The sequence below is a fragment of the Scyliorhinus canicula genome, chromosome 3 (genome assembly GCF_902713615.1).
Source record: "Scyliorhinus canicula chromosome 3, sScyCan1.1, whole genome shotgun sequence".
In the NCBI taxonomy this organism is placed as follows: domain Eukaryota; kingdom Metazoa; phylum Chordata; class Chondrichthyes; order Carcharhiniformes; family Scyliorhinidae; genus Scyliorhinus; species Scyliorhinus canicula.
This window is the reverse complement of record NC_052148.1, coordinates 32,755,274-32,779,804: the sequence shown is the minus strand read 5'-3', so window position 1 is coordinate 32,779,804 and position 24,531 is coordinate 32,755,274. Positions and strand designations below refer to the sequence as shown.

The window sequence follows — 24,531 nt, the reverse complement described above, 5'->3', positions numbered from 1 at the left end:
CACCTCACTGGTTCCCCTCTATTGTTTCCTGTCTCCTCCTTCTTCTACCCCCTCCCCTTCTCCTGTGGCTCGCCGTTCTTTTCTCTTAAGTTCAGCTGCTATTCCCCCCTCCCACCCCCCACCCACCACCACCCCCCCCACCCCCAAACCCCCCCCCCCCCCCCCCCCCCCACCCACCCCGGTCTATCCCTCCCTCCCCCTCCTCGGCTACTTTCTCCTGATTTTTAACCAACTGGCTATTCTTCTGCTTGTCCGTTGGCTACAAACAGGTCCGGAACAATTGGGTGAATGGCTCCCACGTTCTGTGGAAGCCGTCGTCTGACCCTCAGATGGCGAATTTGATTTTCTCCATTTGGAGAGATTCTGAGAGGTTCGACAGCCAGTCTGCAGCTTTGGGTGGTGCTGCTGACCGCCAGCCAAACAGGATTCTACGGCGGATGGTCAGGGAGGCAAAGTTAAGGGCGTCCGCCCTCCTCCCCAGGAATAGATCTGGCTGGTCTGATACCTCGCAAACTGTCACTTTCGGGCATGGCTCCACCCTCATCCCCACCACTTTGGACATTGCCTCGAAGAAGGCTGTCCAGTACCCCACAAATCTGGGGCAAGACCAGAACATGTGGGCGTGGTTGGCCGGGCCTCCTTGGCATCGTTCACATCTATCCTCCACCTCCGGGAAGAACCTACTCATACGGGTTCTTGTTAAGTGGGCTCTATGTACCACTTTTAGTTGCGTCAGGCTGAGCCTTGCGCACGTGGAGGTGGAGTTGACCCAATGCAGTGCTTCGCTCCAGAGTCCAGACCCTATTTCAATCCCCAGGTCCTCCTCCATTTCTTTCTTGTTACGTCCGGTACGGTGTCGGCCCTTTTTACCAGTCGGTCATACATGTCGCTACAGTTCCCTTTATCTAGGATACTTGCGTCCAGTAACTCTTCCAGTAATGTCTGTCATGGCGGTTGCGGATACGTCCTTGTCTCCTTTGGTAGGAAGTTTTTGAATTGCAGATACCTTAGCTCGTTCCCCCTGGCTAGTTGGAATTTCTCTGTCAGTTCGTCCATTGTTGCGACCCTGCTGGAAAAATTGATTTTAATGATGCAGGGATCAGGTCACATTTACTGCTGGGTTAGTTGAGACTCTTCCAATAACAAACCTGCAGGATCTGTTTGCTGGGTTATAGAAACATACATATAAAATAGAAGCAGGAGGAGGCCATTTGGCTCTTTGAGCCTGCTCCGCCATTCATTATGATCATTGCTGATCATCAAGTTCAATACCCTGATCCCGCCTTCCCCCATATCCTTTGATCTCTTTGGGCTGAAGAGCTATATCTAATTCCTTCTTGAAATTACACAACGTTTTGGCCTCAACTACTTTCTGTGGTACTGAATTCCAGATTCACCACACTCTGGCTGAAGAAATTTCTCCTCATCTCAGTCATAGAACATAGAATATAGTGCAGAGTCTGCACCAGCCCACTTCAGCCCTCACTTCCACCCTATCCCCCTAACCCAATAACCCCTCCTCACCCTTTTGGATACTAAGGGCAATTTACCATGGCCAATCCACCTAACCTGCATGCCTTTGGACTGAAAGGTCCTAAAAGGTTTATCCCTTATCCTCAAACTATGACCCCTAGTTCTGGACTCCCCCCACCATCGGAAACATTCTTTCTTAATCTGCCCTGTCTAATCCTGTCAGAATTTTATAAATTTCGATGAGATCCCCTGCCACTTTTCTAAACTCCAATGAGTATAATCCAACTTAATCTATGCTCATATGATAGTCCTACCATCTCAGGAATCAGCCTGGTAAACTTTCACAACATTCCGCAGGGGCATGGGAACCTGGATTGTAGTTTTGGGGTACGGGAGATTGAGAGTATAGAGGTCAGGAGCACAGATTTGACTTCGCAGGAGGGTGCCAGTGTTCAGGTAGGTGGTTTGAAGTGTGTCTACTTCAATGCCAGGAGTATACGAAATAAGGTAGGGGAACTGGCAGCATGGGTTGGTACCTGGGACTTCGATGTTGTGGCCATTTCAGAGACATGGATAGAGCAGGGACAGGAATGGTTGTTGCAGGTTCCGGGGTTTAGGTGTTTTAGTAAGCTCAGAAAAGGGGGCAAAAGAGGGGGAGGTGTGGCGCTGCTAGTCAAGGACAGTATTACGGTGACTGAAAGGATGCTAGATGGGGACTCTTCTTCCGAGGTAGTATGGGCTGAGGTTAGAAACAGGAAAGGAGAGGTCACCCTGTTGGGAGTTTTCTATAGGCCACCTAATAGTTCGAGGGATGTAGAGGAAAGGATGGCGAAGATGATTCTGGAAAAGAGCGAAAGTAACAGGGTAGTTGTTATGGGAGACTTTAACTTTCCAAATATTGACTGGAAAAGATATAGTTCGAGTACATTAGATGGGTCGTTCTTTGTACAATGTGTGCAGGAGGGTTTCCTGACACAATATGTTGACAGGCCAACAAGAGGCGAGGCCACATTGGATTTGGTTTTGGGTAATGAACCAGGCCAGGTGTTAGATCTGGAGGTAGGTGAGCACTTTGGAAACAGTGACCACAATTCGGTGACCTTTACGTTAGTGATGGAAAGGGATAAGTATACCCCGCAGGGCAAGAGTTATAGCTGGGGGAAGGGCAATTATGATGCCATTAGACATGACTTAGGATGTGTAGGTTGGAGAAGTAGGCTGCAAGGGTTGGGCACACTGGATATGTGGAGCTTGTTCAAGGAACAGCTATTGCATGTTCTTGATAAGTACGTACCAGTCAGGCAGGGAGGAAGGGGTCGAGCGAGGGAACCGTGGTTTACCAAAGAAGTGGAATCTCTTGTTAAGAGGAAGAAGGAGGCCTATGTGAAGATGAGGCGTGAAGTTTCAGTTGGGGCGCTTGATAGTTACAAGGAAGCGAGGAAGGATCTAAAGAGAGAGCTAAGACGAGCAAGGAGGGGACATGAGAAGTCTTTGGCAGGTAGGATCAAGGAAAACCCAAAAGCTTTCTATAGGTATGTCAGGAATAAAAGAGTGACTAGGGTAAGAGTAGGGCCAGTCAAGGACAGTGGTGGGAAGTTGTGTGTGGAGGCTGAGGAGATAAGCGAGATACTAAATGAATACTTTTCGTCAGTATTCACTCAGGAAAAAGATAATATTGTGGAGGAGAATGCTGAGACCCAGGCTATTAGAATAGATGGCATTGAGGTGCGTAGGGAAGAAGTGTTGGCAATTCTGGACAAGGTGAAAATAGATAAGTCCCCGGGGCCTGATGGGATTTATCTTAGGATTCTCTGGGAAGCCAGGGAAGAGATTGCTGAGCCTTTGGCTTTGATTTTTAGGTCATCATTGGCTACAGGAATAGTGCCAGAGGACTGGAGGATAGCAAATGTGGTCCCTTTGTTCAAGAAGGGGAGTAGAGATAACCCCGGTAACTATAGGTCGGTGAGCCTAACGTCTGTGGTGGGTAAAGTCTTGGAGAGGATTATAAAAGATACAATTTATAATCATCTAGATAGGAATAATATGATTAGGGATAGTCGGCATGGTTTTGTGAAGGGTAGGTCATGCCTCACAAACCTTATCGAGTTCTTTGAGAAGGTGACTGAACAGGTAGACGAGGGTAGAGCAGTTGATGTGGTGTATATGGATTTCAGTAAAGCGTTTGCTAAGGTTTTCCACGGTCGGCTATTGCAGAAAATACGGAGGCTGGGGATTGAGGGTGATTTAGAGATGTGGATCAGAAATTGGCTAGTTGAAAGAAGACAGAGAGTGGTAGTTGATGGGAAATGTTCAGAATGGAGTTCAGTTACGAGTGGCGTACCACAAGGATCTGTTCTGGGGCCGTTGCTGTTTGTCATTTTTATAAATGACCTAGAGGAGGGCGCAGAAGGATGGGTGAGTAAATTTGCAGACGACACTAAAGTCGGTGGAGTTGTAGACAGTGCGGAAGGATGTTGCAGGTTACAGAGGGACATAGATAAGCTGCAGAGCTTGGCTGAGAGGTGGCAAATGGAGTTTAATGTGGAGAAGTGTGAGGTGATTCACTTTGGAAAGAATAACAGGAATGCGGAATATTTGGCTAATGGTAAAATTCTTCGTAGTGTGGATGAGCAGAGGGATCTCGGTGTCCATGTACATAGATCCCTGAAAGTTGCCACCCAGGTTGATAGGGTTGTGAAGAAGGCCTATGGTGTGTTGGCCTTTATTGGTAGAGGGATTGAGTTCCGGAGCCATGAGGTCATGTTGCAGTTGTACAAAACTCTAGTACGGCCGCATTTGGAGTATTGCGTACAGTTCTGGTCGCCTCATTATAGGAAGGACGTGGAAGCTTTGGAACGGGTGCAGAGGAGATTTACCAGGATGTTGCCTGGTATGGAGGGAAAATCTTATGAGGAAAGGCTGATGGACTTGAGGTTGTTTTCGGTAGAGAGAAGAAGATTAAGAGGTGACTTAATAGAGGCATACAAAATGATCAGAGGGTTAGAAAGGATGGACAGCGAGAGCCTTCTCCCGCGGATGGAGGTGGCTAGCATGAGGGGACATAGCCTTAAATTGAGGGGTAATAGATATAGGACAGAGGTCAGAGGTGGGTGTTTTACGCAAAGAGTGGTGAGGCCGTGGAATGCCCTACCTGCAACAGTAGTGAACTCGCCAACATTGAGGGCATTTAAAAGTTTATTGGATAAGCATATGGATGATAAGGGCATAGTGTAGGTTAGATGGCCTTTCGTTTTTTTCCATGTCGGTGCAACATCGAGGGCCGAAGGGCCTGTACTGCGCTGTATCGTTCTATGTTCTATTCCCTCCACAGCAAGAATATCCTTCCTTAGATAAGGACACCAAAACTGCACACAATACTCCAGGTATGGCCTCATTAATGCCCTATACAATTGCAGTAACACATCTCTATTCCAAAACTCAAATCCTCTCGCTCTGGTGGCCAACATATCATTTGCCATGCCACACCATGGGTGATAATGAAGGTCTAGGTCATGAGGAGTCTGACATTCAGAGAGCCCCTACCCTCAGCTCAAAATGCCCCCCAACCCCTATGTAATTACAATGGCAATATGCCAAATGGCCATAGGTTTTCAAGGCCAATATCTTTTCTCAATGTCAATGTTTCCCATGGTTTGTGCAGACTGATCTTTTTTTAAAAAAATTGACATGATTTGCAGGTGAACCAGCTTCGAGAGGTGGCACAATTATAAGGAAATCAGGCAAAACTGAGAAATATCAGCAAAATCACAAAAAGTGACAAATTGATTTTTAAAATGTAACGCCTGCCTGCCCATGCAAGAAGCACAAAATTGTACAGGCAACCTATAATCTGTCTAGTAAGCTTTTAAAGGCCCTAATTGGCCCTTTAATTATCGACATGCTCAGCTCTGACTCAGGCGCATGCCCGCCAACACCACTATTGCGATGACATCGGGACGCATGACTGATGTCACTTTGCACAATTTTCCGTGTGTTAGGGTCAGGCGCCTAGGGGGCGATTCGCCGCACTCACGACGGTGCGGAGAATACATAGAACATAGAACAGTACAGCACAGAACAGGCCCTTCGGCCCTCGATGTTGTGCCGAGCAATGATCACCCTACTTAAACCCACGTAACCCGTATACCCGTAACCCAACAATCCCCCCATTAACCTTACACTACGGGCAATTTAGCATGGCCAATCCACCTAACCCGCACATCTTTGGACTGTGGGAGGAAACCGGAGCACCCGGAGGAAACCCACGCACACACGGGGAGGACGTGCAGACTCCACACAGACAGTGACCCAGCCGGGAATCGAACCTGGGACCCCGGAGCTGTGAAGCATTGATGCTAACCACCATGCTACCGTGAGGCCCCAAATAGCGGGGGTCGTACATTTTTACGACCACGCTGGTCTGATGCCCTCCTGCTATTCTCCCCCCCCCCCACCCGCCTCTCGACACGAATCACTGCCCGCCGTTTTTTTACCGCGAGCAGCGATTCTCAGCTGGCCGATGGGCCGAAGTCCAAGCCCTTTACGACCTTTTTTAGGAACTTCAAACACACCTGGTCTGACCATTCGTAAAAACGGCCGTAAAGTAGCGATCTGGGGAACCATGGCACCGATTGGCACGGCAGTACCACGGCCGTGCCAAGGGTGCCATGGGCCCGCGATCGGTGGGCACCGATCGCGGGCAGCGGGTACTTACCCCGCGCACTCTTTATCCTTCCGCCGCCCTGCTGTATCCATTCACGGGGCGGCTGAGGGGCATACCAGCCCGCGCATGCGCGGGTTTCGCGCAAATGCGTGATGACGTCATCCGCGCATGCGCGGGTTGGAGTCTTCCAATCCGCGCATGCGCGGCTGACGTCATGTGACGCGTCAGCCGTCGCAAACTCTGGCAAGCGGGCTTAACGAAATTCGTTAAGTCCGCGATGCCAGAGTTCACGGCCGCGGCATGCTAGCCCCGACCGGGGACCAGAATCGGTTCCTGGTCGGGGGGGGGGGGCGGAGGCTGGCGTCAAACCCGCCCGTTTCTGACGCCAGCCTCACGATTTCTCCCGGTTTCGGAGAATCACGCCCCTAGTGTTTTGCTTCCTGATGTGTATATTTTTGTCAAAAGACAAATTAATTTAATTGCTAAGCTTTTTACTCTATCCTTGATTAACATAACCGAGAGCTTCTTTGTATTCGTGTTTATGAAGACGAATTTGCCAAACCAATAGCAAATGGGGAGGTGACTGGACGCTGAATGAGGTAAAGAGGAGCTACTAGGAAGGCTGGCAGTATGTAAGTTCTGTCACCTTGTCCAGGTGGATTGAATCCTTGGTTGCTGGGGAAATAAGTGGAGAAAATCCATACGTGCTAGCCAAAAGAACTGGAGGATTGCAAAAGTTACACCTTTGTTCAAAGAGCAGAAGAGCTAAATTTGGCAATTACAGGCCAGTCTGTTTAGTACCGATGGTGGTAAAGCTTTTGGAAGCGAGAATCTGCGAGAGAACTATCAGCCTCTAGGTCAAGCATGCAACAAAAGAGATCGAGCATAAGTTTGTGAAGGACAAATTTTGGTTGACCAAGCTGCGTTTTTTGGTGAGGTGACAGAGAGGGTGGATGACGACAATGCAGATTATGTGTACATTAACTTTTATATTGATATAAACGGTATCGAGTATTGCATATTAGTCTTGTTAGCAAAATTGAAATCCATGGGATAAAGGATCCAGTAACCATACCAAATTGACTGAGGCAATATTTCCAGAAACCCACGTAAACGCGGGAAGAATGTGCAAACTTCACACGGACGGTGACCCAGAGCCATGTAAACTTGATGTTGTCTGTTGCCTGTGTTTTTATTCGCAGCAAGTGAGGCATGGAGGCACAGTGGTATGGGTGCCACGGTGGCAAAAAGTGAGTTTGTCAAAGCAAATGTGACATGCCTTAGGGCACGTTGTGGGACAAGGACGAGTGGTGCCAGAACAGCCAAGGTAAGGACATTGCAAAATTACCTCATTCTCAAAACGAAATGGGAGATTGAGGTTCCTAGACATGTGCAGGTTCAATAGAAAATTTGCATCTAAAATTAGTACCGTGGCGGTATCTTTGACTCATACATTGCATAAACAAGCAAGAAATGGTATGATCCACAGAATACCAAACAGCTTTTGAGAAACTGAGGGCCATGTTGGGAAGCTAACTAGTGTTAGTCACCCTGATTGTTCCAAACCCTTTAAAATGGCCACAGGTGCCAGCGACCTGGGGGTGGGGGCAGCGCAACTACAGGATGACAAGTCAGGAATACAGGGGCCGGTGGGATACTGTTCGAAGAAACAAAGTCTGTGCCAAATAAAGTACGCACCATTGAGAAGGAAGCCTTAGCATTGCCACTCGCCCTTCAGCATTTCGAAAGATGTGGCCTGCATGATTATAAGCAAAGCCTAGTCTGTATTGACCATAATCCACTTGCGTTTGTGGAAAAATTGAAAACTTGGAATGCAAGATTGTTCCGTTGGAGTTTATTGTTGCAACCTTTCAATGTAAAAATTGTCCAAATGGCTGGAAAGGACAACATTATTGTGGATGCATTGTCATTGGTTAAAGCGTTGAGAAGTGGCAGATATAAGAATTGGGGGAACTTATGTCGCGGGAAAGGAATAATAATAATCTTTATTGTCACAAGTAGGCTTTCATGCTACCATGCCACCCATTCAGGATCTTAGCAATCAGCTTTGAAGGGACTTGGTTCGATTGGTTAACTGACAACCGGTAGGCTGGCCGGGGACAATGTTCTGCCTGACACCAGTCAGTGATTAGTTCCTGCCTGATGCTTTCTGAGAGAGCGGGGCAGAAATGTTTAGACGTTGGAAAGAGAAGGAACGCTCTCTCTCTATCTCTTGCTTGCTGAAGTGAAAGAACTGCTCTATTGTTCTGAAACCAGTGAGTGCCTGGTACATCTTTGCTATGAACTTTAAATGATGCGGAGTCTGCAGAGAAAGTCGACAACCTTGCTAGAGAAAATGATCTCATGTCCAGAAGGAAGAAGTATCAAAAACAAAAGTCTGAACTTCAGAAAGATATTAACTGGAAGTCATCCCAATGCATCAAAGATCTTTAACGTTTTTATTTTATAATATTTTCCTGATCTTTCCACCACTGTTTGCCTTCTGAGTTGTTTCTCTGTGTGTGTGTGTGTAGAAAGTGTGTAGTTAGGAAAGGGGTTGGGGTAATAGATAGCCAGTTACATTTTCTGTCCATTTAGTTATAATACTTACATAATAAAAGGTTACTTGTGTTAATGTTACAAACCTGGTAAATGCAATTTATTTGGCTCTGACAAGGACCGTGGGTATTTAAAATAAAATGTTATTTCATCTGTGTTGCAACTCTGGGTCAAGTGGAGGTGGAATTCACTGTGCATTAGCCCAGGGTATTGGGAAAATCAGAAATGAAATCTGAATGTTGGATAAGATCCATGCAGTACATAATTTTGATTGGAGTCAGTACACGTTTTAAGGCATGCACTTTATTATTCAGAGGTGAATTGTAGCAATTACATTAATGAGTCATGCAATCAAAATGAAATGTGTCTGTGGAAGAGAGGCAAATTATGGGAGCAGCTTACTCTGAATTTTAACGATGGATAAATAGAATATAAAACTTTCTTGAACAGGGAAACAACTTAAGGGATTCAGCAGGGCATTTCCAGATAACAGTACAGGAAAGGAAGTGAAAGTTTGACAGAAGAGTGAAAATAACTGCAAGGTAAACACAAATTTAATTGTTAATAATAATAAAACCAAATTTACATGGTATGACAAAACATATACTTCAACTAACAAACCTCCTGACTGTAACATTACATGGTTGCAAAAGTGTTGCACGTGACTCCTGAAGGGAGTGCAGGAAGAAACATATTTGTATTTACACGGGTTCTGACAAAAAGTCATTGACTTGAAATGTGAACCGTTTTTCTTTCTGGAGACCCCACCTCGCTTGCTAAGTATTTCCAGCATTTTCTGTCTTTATTCCTTAAATAAATCTGTAGCCTTTTCATCTGTCAATTTTCTGCAATTTTCTACAATATGATTCATTACTCACCAGATGTGAAGTGCCTCGGGATGTTCTATTACATGAAAAATGCTAAACATATGCATATCATTCGATATATGATTGAATGCCAACTAACCTACAGCTGAAGTTATGACAACGTATGCTTTGCTGCACAATCAGTATAAAGGCATTTAAGGAATTATATTCAGGGCCACTACTCAATCGTCAGTGTTTTTGAAGCTTTTGGTCAAGCTTTGCTAATTTTCCAGGTTGACATCTGCTCTTACCATCAGCATGTTTTGTTTTATTTAGCACATTGCAAAACTGGCAGGAGAAGGGCTGAGATTACGACTTGTGTCTTGAGGTTTGCTTTGATGAGGGCGATTAATTAATTGACAATTTTAATTCTTAATATAACTGCATAATACTAGAGGGCGTAAATATAAGACATACATTAATAAATCCAGAGAGAACTCAGGAGTAGCTTTTACCTTAAGTGGCTAGAATGTGGATACTCTTGATAACGAGTATCATAGAACTCCTACAGTGCAGAAGGCCATTCGGCCCATTGAGTCTGCACCGACCTTCGAATGAGCACTCGACCCATTTACACTCCCTCGTCCAACCCGCCCTATCCCCGTAATGCAGAACTTGGACATTAAGGGGCAATTTAGCATGGCCAATCCACCCAACCTGCACATCTTTGGACTGTGGGAGGAAACCAGAGCACCTGGAGGAAACCCACCCAGACACGGGGAGAACGTACATACTCCATACAGACATAGACCGAGATTGAACCCGGGTCCTTGGTGCTGTGAGGCAGCAGTGCTAACCAGTATGCCACCGTGCCGTGGAGAATAGCACTAAACATAATAGGACCAGGCTGGCCATTCAGCCCTTTGAGCCTGCTCCACCATTCAATATAAGCTTACCTGATTTCTACCTCAATTCCACCTACCTGCACTACTTCCATATTGTTAATTCCCTGAGTACATAAATTTATCGATCTCTCACTTGAATATGCTGAACTACTGATTGCAAAGATCCACAACACTTTTGAGTTGAAATGTTTATCCTCATCTCAATCCTAAATGACACACTTCTTATTCTCAAATTATAATTCCTAGTTTGTGATTCTCCAGCCAGGGGAAGCACTCTCCCAGCATCTACTCAATCAAGCTCACTTCTTATTCTTCGAGGGAATGTACCCCTGGTCTACTTGATCTTCCCACATGGAACAATCCTCACATGAAGTTTAATTAATCTTTGTTGAATTCTATTCAACGCAACTATGTCCTTCCTTCAATAAGGAGACCAGAACTGTAGACAGTACTTCAGGTCTAATCTCACCCATGTCCTAAACCAGGGTTTTACAAAGTCCGGGTTGCGATCTGTGGGCGGGTCGCTGTTGGGTGTTGGGAGGGACATGGTGATCCCGAATGCAAGAGAAGTGCCCAATAGCTACTACCAGCATTGTTATTGAGAATGGCAGCCACTGCCACCTTTTAAAATAGAACGAAATAAAGCTGTGTGCAGTCTTCCGGCCATGAGCAGCAACAGGGAGCAGGTCACGCGCCCCGCACGTACACTTGACAGCAAACACCTGCATGTACGTGCTTTTGGTGCCAAATCATGAAGGAGAGTTTCTTAAATTTTCCAGCTGCCAGCAAGCAAGGCAAGAGGACTGTGAAGATTAATCATTTTGTTACAAGAAAGAGACAATCAGAGACTCAAATAGGCAGTGTACCTACTGGACAGAATCTGCTGGAGAGAGCTCAGGAGAATCCAGGGCAGGACAGAGCTCTGAACAGAACTTCAGGGTCTCTGCTTAACAGCCTACAAAGAAGAAACTTAACTTGGAACAAAGCAGTACAAAACAGTACCGTGGGGCAGCATGGTAGCATAGTGGTTAGCATCAATGCTTCACAGCTCCAGGGTCCCAGGTTCAGTTCCCGGCTGGGTCACTGTCTGTGCGGAGTCTGCACGTCCTCCCCGTCTGTGCGTGGGTTTCCTCCGGGTGCTCCGGTTTCCTCCCACAGTCCAAAGATGTGCGGGTTAGGTGGATTGGCCATGCTAAATTGCCCGTAGTGTCCTAAAAAGTAAGGTTAAGGGGGAGTTGTTGGGTTACGGGTATAGGGTGGATACGTGAGTTTGAGTGGGGTGATCATTGCTCGGCACAACATCGAGGGCCGAAGGGCCTGTTCTGTGCTGTACTGTTCTAAAGTCTAAAGTCAAAGATGGTTTTGTCAATTGTGCTTGTGGAAATAAGGATGCAAGCCTGTGTGTATTATATGCAGGAAGTATTAACAAATGAGGGAAGATGTATCAGATTTTGAAAGAGAAGTGGTGGGTGAAAAATTCCCTTTGAGGTCGAGACCCCAGAATCAGTTATTAATTTACAGCTGACTCCAAATGGAAAGACTGTACCTGACCTGTGACAGCATATTAAAAATACTCCAAAAGCACATGAGGCTGTCAGCATTCTGGAGTAGCATCTCCTAGGAGTATACAGTGCTGAGTAAAACAAACACTTTGTTTCTATTGCCCTTCATGACGACCTACATGCTCAAGATTGGATTTTACGTTCTCCCAAAGGTGAATACAGCACAAAGGAATTGGCTGAAGTCTGCACCTGATATGTACATTGCCCCCTTCCCGTGAACCTGATTGGAATGAGATTGTGATGACCAAGCAGGCTCCCCATTTGCATTAAAGTTAAGCGAACATGGCATGCTGCGAAGTTTGGCCAGCGTGCGTCGTGAAGGTCGGCCAGCGTGGGTTGCGAAGGTTGGCCGGTTGCCAAAGTGGGTCCTGGGGAAAGATGTTTGAAAAACACTGCCCTAAACAATGATTTATTTCACCCTTATACTCCTATATTAAAAGCCAACATACCATTTGCTTTCCTAATTGCTTAATATATCTGTACCTTAGTGGCACGGTAGCACAGTGGTGAATGTGGTGAACATATTGCTACTGCAATTCACCACTGTATTGTACTGAACTATGTTGATGCCCCTGTGGGCTCCGCCCCTCGGGAGTGGTATATAAACCTGCAGCCTGTAGGCAGCACTCAGTGCAGAGCAGTCGCTGGCAGGCACAGATATAGCTTATTAAAATCAGTGTTCACTTCTACTAATCCTCTCGTGTGAATTGATGGTCGCATCAGAGGGGATGTTCAATATCATTTTTTTGGTGCAATTAACATTTTAAAACTAAATTCCACAAAACCAAACAGGTTGGCTGTCTCTCCGCACCACAAACCAACGCCCACACAATGCGACGATAGAAATGGGATCCTCCTGTGCCATAGCCCTGGACCGCCTCCTCCTTGTCACTCACCTGGAGTAGTCCCACCTGCTGCAGCCAATGACGTCATTAATTAACCGTTCGCAAAACGTCATCTAGAAGGAATGAAAGAGCCTCAGTCGCGAGTCCCGCATGAAGCGTGTCGAAATGAACAATGTTTATACCCGAAAAGCGCTTCAATAGCCATCAATTAAATGTGATTAACGCTGACAGGGCGCTCCCGCCCCGCCTCCCTGCCGCCCGGATTGGCTGGGCGGCCGCTGGTTTCCGGTCGGCTATTGGCTCCGCGCCACGTCCATCACACGCCGGCGCCATATCCGGTCGGCGGAGAGGGAGGGGGTGGCCAGAAAAGGGAATTCTCAAAAGAAAAAGCAGTCGTCGCTTGGAAACCAAGAAGAGTGACTGTTTTTATCGCACGCTCTTCGCTGTGCCGACGGCAGATAGATAAAACGGATATGTGAAACGAGCGAAAGGTGTATTTTTTGGGGGAGTGATGTGAAGCGGGACCCCGCCCTTCGTTCTCCCTGATTGGTGGGCGGGCAGTGGTGGGAGAGGGGGCTGTCAATCAGGAGTTATTTCCGGTGGGGGGGGGATGGGCGGTTGGAGATGCTGTTGGGATCCGGGGGTCGGTTTAATAACGATGATGATAACGGGCTGGTCGCGGCTAATGATTTAACCTAAAACAGCCGCGGTTTTCTTCCCTATCGCCATGCAATAGATTTGAGCTGATGTAATATTTTTGAACGCAGACGTATAGATTTTTTTTAAAGCAGCCGAATCGGTGATGGAGCCGGTGAGCAGCGGCCGGTCGATGGTGGTGAACGGTTACCATGGCGGCGGCTCGCTGCAGGAGGAGCCGGAGGAGAAGCAGCTCCAGCAGCACCAACAACACCGAGGGAAGAAGGCTGCCGACCGACAGTGTCAGCGGCAGCCGCAGGAGCCCGAGGCGGAGAAATGCAGGACCGGCTGCTCGGACAGGGAGCGGGTGCCGAGCACCAGCCGGCGGCAGCAGCAGCGCCGGGAGTCGGTCAAGAAAAACAGGCCCCGTAAGTCGGACGCGAAAGTTAAATTGAAAACCTGCCTCCTGCCCGCGGTCGCAAGGAGCGAGTGTGACCGTGACCCCGGGGCTAGCAGTTTGAGCGCACGGCGGGTCTGTAATTTTAATTTCATTGTTTTAAAAAAAAATCAATGTTTTGAAATTGCTGTATGTGCAAAGCCGGGGCTTTTCCCCCTCATTGTGTAAACGCCGCTGCAGCTACATTGCAACCCATTGCCGAAAGATCCTGGTGCTGTGCACTGCGCCCCTCTTCAAACCCACTGCAGGGGGATCCATTTTAATCTCCAATCCTAATTCTCCGTTGCTTCCAATCCTGTTATCTTTTTAAAACCGAATCTTAAAAGAAATTGCACGCCCGCGAGTAGATAAAATGGATATGTTAGCCGGGTTTGCAGCTCAGGCTTTTTTTGTTGAGCTGCTTGGTTGGATATAGTTGCCCTGTAATTCGCCAAGGACTCTATTATCTTTCGTGTTCTGATTAGTGTGTGAATCGGGATAACTGCCCCGCTGGGACAACCCTTGACTTGTTTATCTCTTGTTTCTCTTCTCTCCCCCCCCCCCCCCCCCTTCATATTCAACCCAAATTGTCCCGTAACGTCCCAAAGATTGCAGCGTTTTGTGGAAATCTTAAGGTAGCTTGACTGTACAATTCGCAACCTTTAAATCTCCATACAATTATTATTTAACAAGGAAGGTTAGAACACATTTCTCAAGAAAGTGATGGGAAATAATTGCATCAATTGAGCCAATGATTACAACAGCGACCACCCATTGCATCGTTTTCAATCACTATTTCCAGCCGAGCTAGGTGTTAGTGGGGCAATGGGATTAGCTTTAGCAGAGCTGTCGCAGATTCAAAATTCTCTATTTGCAGTACAGTCATGGGTACTGTGCGTGTCAATCTGTTTTTTAAGATGCTGACAGAAGTAAACAAGGGAATTATAGACCAGTTAGGCGAACATCTGTTTTTCAGATAGTTTATTTGAATCTATAATTAAGGGCAGTGTGACTGAATTCTCAGCTAGCAAAGAGCCAAAAGGCAGATCATAGCTGATTTTTAAAAAAATCACGGTACAACAGTGGACCTGGAAATGTGTATGGATGGCTTTTGTATGGACTTGAGTAAGGCATTTGATAAAGTCATGCAAATGATAAGGTAATTGGCTGAGATGCAGGAAACACGAGGAATAATGGCAGTTACCTGAATTTAGCAGAATGTGACTCGTGGTGTCTTGGAAGGAGGATCTACTATGGACCTCCACTAATCACTGTTAATGACTTGAGATGCTGGGATATAAAGTTTATTTGCTGATGGTGTAAGCTGTGTCGATGGAAACAGCTTTCAAAGAGATATTGATCGAATGGACAGAATTGTGGCAAATGGAATGCATCCACTTTGGATTCTACATGGTTAAAAGCTGGAAATGCTGGAGGTGCAAAAAGATTTAGGGAAATACTGGTGTTTGCATCTTTTCTTTAAAATAATAACCCAACTTTTTCCAATTCAGAGCAATTTAGCATTGCCAATCCACCTATCCGACACATCTTTGGGTTGTGGCGGCGAGGCCCATGGGGATAATGTCCAAATGGACAGTGGCCCAAGGCTGGGGTCGAACCCGGATCCTAGGTGGTGTGAGGCAGCAGTGCTAGCCACCATGCCGCCCATGATTTTTGCATCTAAAGGAATAGTGTACCGGGATTGATGTAGTGCTTAAGCAATCGCACTGATTGGACCAAACCTCTAATACTAGATTTACCACAATAAAGAGTTAGATTGCGGAGAGATGGAAACTAGTGACATAGACCCTGGAATTTGGGTTATGCAGTGACTTGATCAAAGCTTTTAAAATATTGAGAACAGAGGATAGATCAGAGTAGGGGGAAGAATCGTAAAGTTGGGACACTGCTTTCCACAGGCTGGTAGTTTGGCACTCTGGTCTGCAACTCGATGAATTATCGATTTTAAATCTAATTCTTGCTATCCAAAATAAGGTGTATGAGAGCAAAGGTATCTAGAGTTGGATTGCACAGGATAGGCGGTGGCATAATGGTATTGCCACTGGACTAATGGGAAACCCAGGGTAATGATCTAGTGCCTGGGTTTGAATCTCATCAGGTGGTGGAACTTAAACGGGATAAAATATCTGGAATTAAAAGTCTAATGACCTCAAAACTATTGATTGTCACAAGCCCACCTTGTTCACTAATGCGTTTAAGGAAATCTGCCACACTTACCTGGTCAGGCTTGCATTTGATTCCTGACCCACAGCAATGCGGTTGACTCTGAAATGACCCAGCAAGCCACTCAGTTGTATTCTGCGACAAAAACACAAAAGAAGAATGAAACATGACAGACCCAGGAAACGACCGCAACAAACCCAGCCCTGTCGACCCTGCAAAGCCTCACTAACATCTGGGGTCTTGTGCCAAAGGTGGGAGAGCTTTCTCTCGGACTAGTTAAGCCACAGTCTGACATAGTCATACACTCAGAATCTTACCGTACCATAATGTCCCAGGCCCCACTATCCCCAATCCTGGATATGCCCTGTCTCGTGGGCAGGACAGACCCAGCAGAGGTGACAGCTAGTGGTGTGCAGTTGGGAGGGAGTTGCCAAGTGTGTCCTCAACATTGACTCTAAACCCCAGGAAATCTCATGGCGGCAGGTTAAAAATGGGCAATGAAATCTCCTACTGATTACAATGTACTGACCGCCATCAGCTGATGAATCGGTATTCCTCAATGTTGAACACACAAGGAAGCACGAAGGGTGGAAAGGATGCAGAATATGCTGTGACTTCAATGTCTATCACCAAGAGTGGCTCGGTAGTGCCACGACAGACCGAATTGGCTGGGTTATAAAGGACATAGCTGCTAGACTGGGACTGCAGCAGGAAGAGGGAAAAATATACTTGGCCTCTTCCTCGCCAACCTGCCTGCTGCAGAATCAGTAGAAGTGACCACAGCACAGTCCTTGTGGCAATGTAGTCCTGTCTTCACAATGAGGATACCATACTACCACTGCTAAGTGGGAGACTTCAAACAGATCTAGCAACTCCAGACTGGGCATCCATGAGACACTGGACCATCAGCAGCAGAATTGTACTCCACCACAATCTGCAATCTTGTGGCCTGGCATATCCCCCACTCTAGCATGACCACTGAGCCAGGGGATCAACCCAACCTGGTTCAATGAAGAGTGCAGGAGAGCATGTCATGAGCAATACCAGGCATACCTAGAACTGAGGTGCCAACCTGGTCAAGCTACAACACAGGACTAGTGTGCCAAGCAGCAAGTAATAGGCAGGTAAGATCCGATCGAAGCACTGCAATCCTGCCACATCCAGTATGAATGGTGGTGGACAATTAAACAACTCATTGGAGGAGGCTCCACAAATATTCCCATCCTCTGTTATGGAGGAGCCCAGCACATCTGTGCAAAAGGCAAGACTGAAGGATTTGCAAAAATCTTCAGCCAGAAGTGCCAAGCGGGTGATCCATCTGTCTCCGGAGGTCCCTACCAATGTCAGTCTTCAGGGAATACGATTCTCTCCATGTGATACCAAGAAACGGCTGAAGGCGTTGGTCACTGCAAAGGCTATGGGCTCTGCTAATATTCTAATAATAATAATTAACGCTTATTGTCGCAAGTAACTTCAATGAAGTTATTGTGACAATCCCCTAGCTTTTCTTGCAATAGAACTGAAGACTTCTGCTCCAGAACTTGCCATACCCCGAACCAAACTGTTCAAGTACAGATAAAACACTTGACATCTACCTAGTAATGTGGAAAATTGCCCAGGTGTGTCCTGTACACAATAAACAGATCTGCCCAACCCAGCCAATTGCACTGCATTAGAAAAGTGATCGAAAGAGTCGTCAATAGTGCTATCAAGTGGCACTTAATCAGCAATAACCTGTTCATGAATGTTCAGTTTGGGGTCTGCCAGGGTCACTCTGCTTCTGAACTCATTACAGCTTTGTATCAAATATGGACAAAAGAGCTGAATGGCAGAGGTGAGGGTGACTGACTTTGACATCAAGACAGTACTTAACCAAGTATGAAATCCAAGGCGCCCTAGCAAAATTGGAGTCGATGGGAATAAGGCCATTACTTTCACTGAAATACATTAGTCAACATCCTGGGGGTTACCATTGATCAGAAACTGGACTAGCCATGCTAATAGGCAGGGGCTGGTTTAGCTCACTCAGCTAAATCGCTGGCTTTTAAAGCAGACCAAGCAGGCCAGCAGCACGGTTCGATTCCCGTACCAGCCTCCCCGGACAGGCGCCGGAATGTGGCGACTAGGGGCTTTTCACAGTAACTTCATTGAAGCCTACTCGTGACAATAAGCGATTTTCATTTCATTTTCAATAGTGTGACTACCAGAGCAGATCATGGGCTAGGAATCCTACAGTTACAAATCCATGTGCTGCTGAAGGGGCTGTCTTCACATGAAAAGAAATGGCCTCCATGTTCTTGCACCTGGGCCGTAAATAAAATGGTGGGAAGGATGAAACTAATATTGTGAGGAAGTCCAGAGATGAGGCTAGAAAGGATGAGCAGGATTAATGTTGTAATAGAAGCAGAAATAAATGAGAACATTTTGATGGGATGTGAGCATTGCTTGCAAGGCCAGCATTTGTTGCTCATTGTACTTGCCCTCCAAGCTGGTGGTAATCTTCTTGAACCACTGCAGTATACCACAGTGCTGTTAGACAGTTCCAGGATTTTGACAAGTGTTTTCTCTTCATTGTCAATGTTTCAATGTGTGTGGCTTGGAGGGGAACTTTCAGATGGTGGTTTTCTCGTGTATCTGCTGCCTTTGTCCTTCGAGGTGGTAGAGATCATGGTTTGTGAGGTGCTGTGAAGAGAGATTTGGGTATTTGATGCAATGCTTCTTGTATGTGGGCATGCACTGCTGCCATTGTGTACATGCTGTGATGAACAGGGGACAGCAAGTCCTGAAGTTCTTTGAAAGGTTAGTCATGGTACGAATCAACTCCAGCCTTCCAGATTACCTTGATCCACTACAGTTTGCCTACCGCTGCAACAGGTCCACAGCAGATGCCATCGCCATGGCCCTGCACTCTACCCGGGAACACCTAGATAACACAGACAGCTATGTCAGACTCCTATTTATTGACTACAGCTCAGCCTTCAACACCATCATTCCTACAAAACTCATCTCCAAACTCCTTGGCCTCGGCTCCTCCCTTTGCGACTGGATCCTGAACTTTCTAACCCACAGGCCACAATCAGTAAAGATAGGCAACAACACTTCCTCCACGATCATCCTCAACACCGGTCCCCCACAAGGCTGTGTCCTCAGCCCCCTACTGTACACCGTATACACCTATGACTGTGGCCAAATTTGCTGATGACACCACGGTAGTGGGTCGGATTTCAAACAATGACGAGACGGTATATGAATGAGAGAATCTGGTGAACTGGTGCGACGACAATCTCTCCCTCAATGTCAACAAAATGAAGGAGATTATCATCGACTTCGGGAAGCGTAGTGGCGAACATGCTCCTGTCTACAATGGGAACGAAGTAGAAGGGGTCGAGAGCTTCAGGTTTTTAGGTGTACAGATCACCGAACAGCCTGTCTTGGTGTTCCCCCCCCCCCCCCCCCCCCCCCCCCATGCTGACACTAGTTAAGAAAGCCCACCAATGACTACTTTCTCAGAAGAGTAAGGAAATTTGGCATGCCAGCTACAACCCTCGGCAACGTTTACAGATGCACCATAGAAAGCATTCTTTCTGGTTGTATCTCAGCTTGGTATGGAGCCTGCTCTGCCCAAGACCGCAGGAAACAACAAAAGGTCATGGATGTAGCCCAGTCCATCACGCAAACCAGCCTCCCATCCATTGACTCTATCTATAATTCCCGCTGCCTCAAAGGCAGCCAGCATAATTAAGGACCCCGTGCACTCCGGACATGTTTTGAGGTCATGTACTAACTGACTCGAGAAGAGCTTCTTACCTGCTGCCATCAGACTTTTGAATGGACCTACCTCTAATTAAATTAATCTTTTCTTTACACCATGCTATAACATTATATTCTGTAGTCTCTCCTTCCTTCCCTATGTACGGTATGCATTGTTGGTACAGCATGCAAGAAACAGTACTTTTCACTGTATACTAATACATGTGACAATAATAAATCCAATCAAAAACAGTGAAGGAATGGTTATATAGTTCCAAGTCAGGATGGTGTATGGCTTGGAGGGGAACTTCAAGGTGGTGGTGTTCCCATGTGCCTGTTGCCCTTGTCCTTTTAAATAGTCATGGCTTTAGGTTCATAGAATCCCTACAGTGTAGAAAGAGGTCATTTGGCCCACAGTGTCTGCACTGACCCTCTGAAAGAGCACTCCACCCAAGCACACCCTTTGCCCTATCCCAATAACCCCATTACCTAACTTTGGACACTAAAGGGCAATTTAACATGGCCAATCCACCTAACCCGCTCATCTTTGGATTGTGGGAGAAAACCAGAGCACCTGGAGGAAACCAACACAGGCACTGGGAGAATGTGCAAACCCCACACCCCAGGGCTGGAATTGAACCCAGGTCCCTGTACCACATTGTGTTCCTGTAGTGCATCTTGTAGATACACACTGCTGCTACTGTCCATCAGTGGTGAAGGGAGTGAATGTTTGTTTGCATATGGGATACCCAATCAGGCAGACTGCTTTGTCCTGGATGGTGTTGAGCTTCTTGTGTTGCTGGGACTGCGCTCGGGCAAATCGGGAGTGTTTGATCGCACTCGTGTCCCCAGACTTGTATCTTATAGATGGTGGACCTGCCTTTTGGGAGTCCAAAAGTGAGGTGCTTGCTGCAGATTTCCCAGTCTCTAACGTTCTACAGATTCATCAAAGTTTATAAGCACAGAAGACAGTCATTCAGACCATCGTCACTTTTCTCCACCTAATCACTGTCCCTTCATAATCTTCATTGGGTACACAATCTTTGCTGCCCCAGGGAAACCAACCCCAAACATATTCTATCTTTCCTCAAGCGTCAGACCCTCCAACTCAGGCAGCATACTGGTTCTCCTCTGCATCTCTCCAGTGCAATCATATCCTTGCTAATAGTGTGGTGATCAGAACTGCATACAGTACTCCTAACCAGCATTTATACGGTTTCAGCATGATTTCCTTGTTCTTGCACTCTCTGCCTTGGCTAACAAAGGCAAGTATCTGTCTTGACCACCTTTATCTATCTTCCCTCCCATCTTCAGGGATCTGTAGGTATGCACTCTAGGTCCCTCTGATCTTCAGTAGTTTCCTGGGTCTGACGATAGAGTGTCATCCTTTACCTTGTTAGTCCGCCCCAAGTGATTTCCTCACACTTGCCGTGTTGAATGCAGTTTACCACTGCTCTGCCCACCTTCTAGTCCATTGATATCCTCCTGCAGTCTCCGTCTTGCCACTTCTTTATTACTTACCACCCTCTCAATTTTTCAGTCACCAGCAAACTTCTTTATCATATCCCTACATTCAAGTCCAAATCATTCATGTATACCACCAAGGACCCCAGCACCGAGCCTTGTGGAAACAGACTTCTGAGTCAGACATTTCTACTATTACCATCAGCTCCTTGCCTCTCAACTTTGGATCCAGTGTGCCACTTTGCCTTGGATCCCATGGGTTCTTTTTAAAACAAACATATTTTTTATCTGTTTGTTTCCTATTTTTTTAACAAAGGAACAAAAGCCAATTGGTTATCCTTGTAGCAAGGCTTAAACAACATAGTAGATGACAAGCAAAGCCGAGTGGAATCTCTGGCAGCAGTGCACCCCTCGAGCAGGAAACCAACAAACTGTTGTCAACTGCCCCAGCAGCCTCTGACAAACCCACACCTACCATCACAGCTTCCGAAGTCAGGTCGCTTTCTTGAAAGTGAACCCTTGGTGTCCCTGGTAATGCGCTCATCCGGCTCAGATACGGACATCTTCAACCCCTCCATACTCCGTCCTGAGGTTCCCACTTGCTTACATAAGAACTAGGAGTAGGCCATCTGGCCCCTCGAGCCTGCTCTGCCATTAAATGAGATCATGGCTGATCTTTTGTGGACTCGGCTCAACTTTCCGGCCCGAACACCATAACCCTTAATCCCTTTATTCTTCAAAAAACTATCTATCTTTACCTTGAAAACATTTAATGAAGGAGCCTTAACTGCTTCACTGGGCAAGGAATTCCATAGATTCACAACCCTTTGGGTGAAAAAGTTCATCCTTAACTCAGTCCTAAATCTACTTCCCCTTATTTTGAGGCTATTTCCCCTAGTTCTGCTTTCACCCGCCAGTGGAAACAACCTGCCCGCATCTATCCTATCTATTCCCTTCATAGTTTTAAATGTTTCGATACGATTCCCCCCCCCCATCCTTCTAAATTCCAATGAGTACAGTCCCAGTCTACTCGACCTCTCCTCGTAATCCAACCCCTTCAGATCTGGGATTAACCTAGTGAATCTCCTCTGCACACCCTCCAGTGCCAGTATGCCCTTTCTCAAGTAAGGAGACCAAAACTGAACACAATACTCCAGGTGTGGCTTCACTAACACCTTATACAATTGCAACATAACCTCCCTAGTCTTAAACTCCATCCCTCTAGCAATCCAGGACAAAATTCCATTTGCCTTAATCATCTGTTGCACCTGTAAACCAACTTTCTGTGACTCCTGCACGAGCACACCCAGGTCTCTCTGCACAGCTGCATGCTTTAATATTTTATCATTTAAATAATCCCGTTTGCTGCTGTTCCTACCAAAATGGATAACCTCATTTGTCAACATCGTATTCCATCTGCCAGACCCTAGCCCATTCACTTAACCTATCCAAATCCCTCTGCAGACTTCCAGTATCCTCTGCACTTTTCACTTTACCACTCATCTTAGTGTCATCTGCAAACTTGGACACATTGCCCGTGGTCCCGAACTCCAAATCATCTATGTCAATTGTGAACCCAACACTGATCCCTGAGGGACACCACTAGCTACTGATTACCAACCAGAGAAACACCCATTAATCCCCACTCTTTGCTTTCTATTAATTAACCAATCCTCTATCCATGCTACTACTTTACCCTTAATGCCATGCGTCGTGCAGCAACCTTTTGTGTGGCACCTTGTCAAAGACTTTCTGGAAATCCAGATATACCACATCCATTGGCTTCCAGTTATCTACTGCACTGGTAATGTCCTCAAAAAATTCCACTAAATTAGTTAGGCACGACCTGCCCTTTATGAACCCATGCTGCGTCTGCAAAATGGGACAATTTCTATCCAGATGCCTCGCTATTTCTTACTTGATAGATTCCAGCATCTTCCCTACTACCGAAGTTAAGCTCACTGGCCTATAATTTCCTGCTCTCTGCCTACCTCCTTTTTTAAACAGTGGCGTCACGTTTGCTAATTTCCAATCCACCGGGACCACCCCAGAGTCTAGTGAATTTTGGTAAATCATCATTAGTGCATCTGCAATTTCCCTAGCCATCTCTTTTAGCACTCTGGGATGCATTCCATCAGGGCCAAGAGACTTGTCTACCTTTAGCCCCATTAGCTTGCCCATCACTACCTCCTTAGTGATAACAATCCTCTCAAGGTCCTCACCTGTCATAGCCTCATTTCTATCAGTCGCTGGCATGTTATTTGTGTCTTCCACTGTGAAGACCGACCCAAAAAACCTGTTCAGTTCCTCAGCCATTTCCTCATCTCCCATTATTAAAACTCCCTTCTCATCCTCTAAAGGACCAATATTTACCTTAGCCTCTCTTTTTTGTGTTATATATTTGTAAAAACTTTTACTGTCTTTTCTTATATTCTGAGCAAGTTTACTCATACTCCATCTTACTCTTCTTTATAGCTTTTTTAGTAGCTTTCTGTTGCCCCCCCCCCCCCAAAGATTTCCCAGTCCTCTCGTCTCCCACCAATCTTTGCCACTTTATATGCTTTTTCCTTCAATTTGATACACTCCCTTATTTCCTTAGATATCCACGGTCGATTTTCCCTCTTTCTACCGTCCTTTTTGTTGGTATAAACCTTTGCTGAGCACTGTAAAAAATCGCTTCGAAGGTTCTCCACTGTTCCTCAACTGTTCCACCATAAAGTCTTTGCTCCCAGTCTACCTTAGCTAGTTCTTCTCTCATCCCATTGTAATCTCCTTTGTTTAAACACAAAACACTAGTATTTGATTTTACTTTCTCACCCTCCATCTGTATTTTAAATTCCACCATATTGTGGTCACTCCTTCCGAGAGGATCCCTAACTGAGATCATGAATCAATCCTGTCTCATTACACAGGATAAGATCTAGGACCGCTTGTTCCCTCGTAGATTCCATTATACACTGTTCTAGGAAACTATCGCAGATACATTCTATAAACTCCTCCTCAAGGTTGCCTTGACTGACCTGGTTAAACCAATCGACATGTAGATTAAAATCCCCCATGATAACTGCTGTACCATTTCTACATGCATCAGTTATTTCTTTGTTTGTTGCCTGCCCCACCATAACGTTATTATTTGGTGGCCGATAGACTACTCCTATCAGTGACTTTTCCGCCTTACTATTCCTGATTTCCACCCAAATGGATTCAACCTTATCCTCCATAGCACCGATGTCATCCCTAAATAACAG

At 46.2% G+C, this 24,531-nt stretch overlaps 1 protein-coding gene across 4 annotated transcripts in view; it reads left to right on the top strand.

The window, feature by feature from the left end:
• The first annotated feature begins 13,162 nt into the window (after positions 1 to 13,162).
• Positions 13,163 to 24,531, top strand: part of LOC119963885 (pantothenate kinase 3-like) — a 57,564-nt gene continuing 46,195 nt past the window's right edge. Inside the window, exons 1-2 of one of the 4 annotated variants that reach the window (XM_038793247.1) lie at positions 13,163 to 13,304; positions 13,605 to 13,877. In XM_038793247.1, the coding sequence (XP_038649175.1) occupies positions 13,616 to 13,877 (262 nt within the window). In that variant the 5' untranslated portion in view covers positions 13,163 to 13,304; positions 13,605 to 13,615. Of the gene's footprint in view, positions 13,305 to 13,413; positions 13,878 to 24,531 lie in introns of those variants that run through there. The other 3 variants (XM_038793246.1, XM_038793248.1, XM_038793245.1) reach the window with 3 other exon arrangements.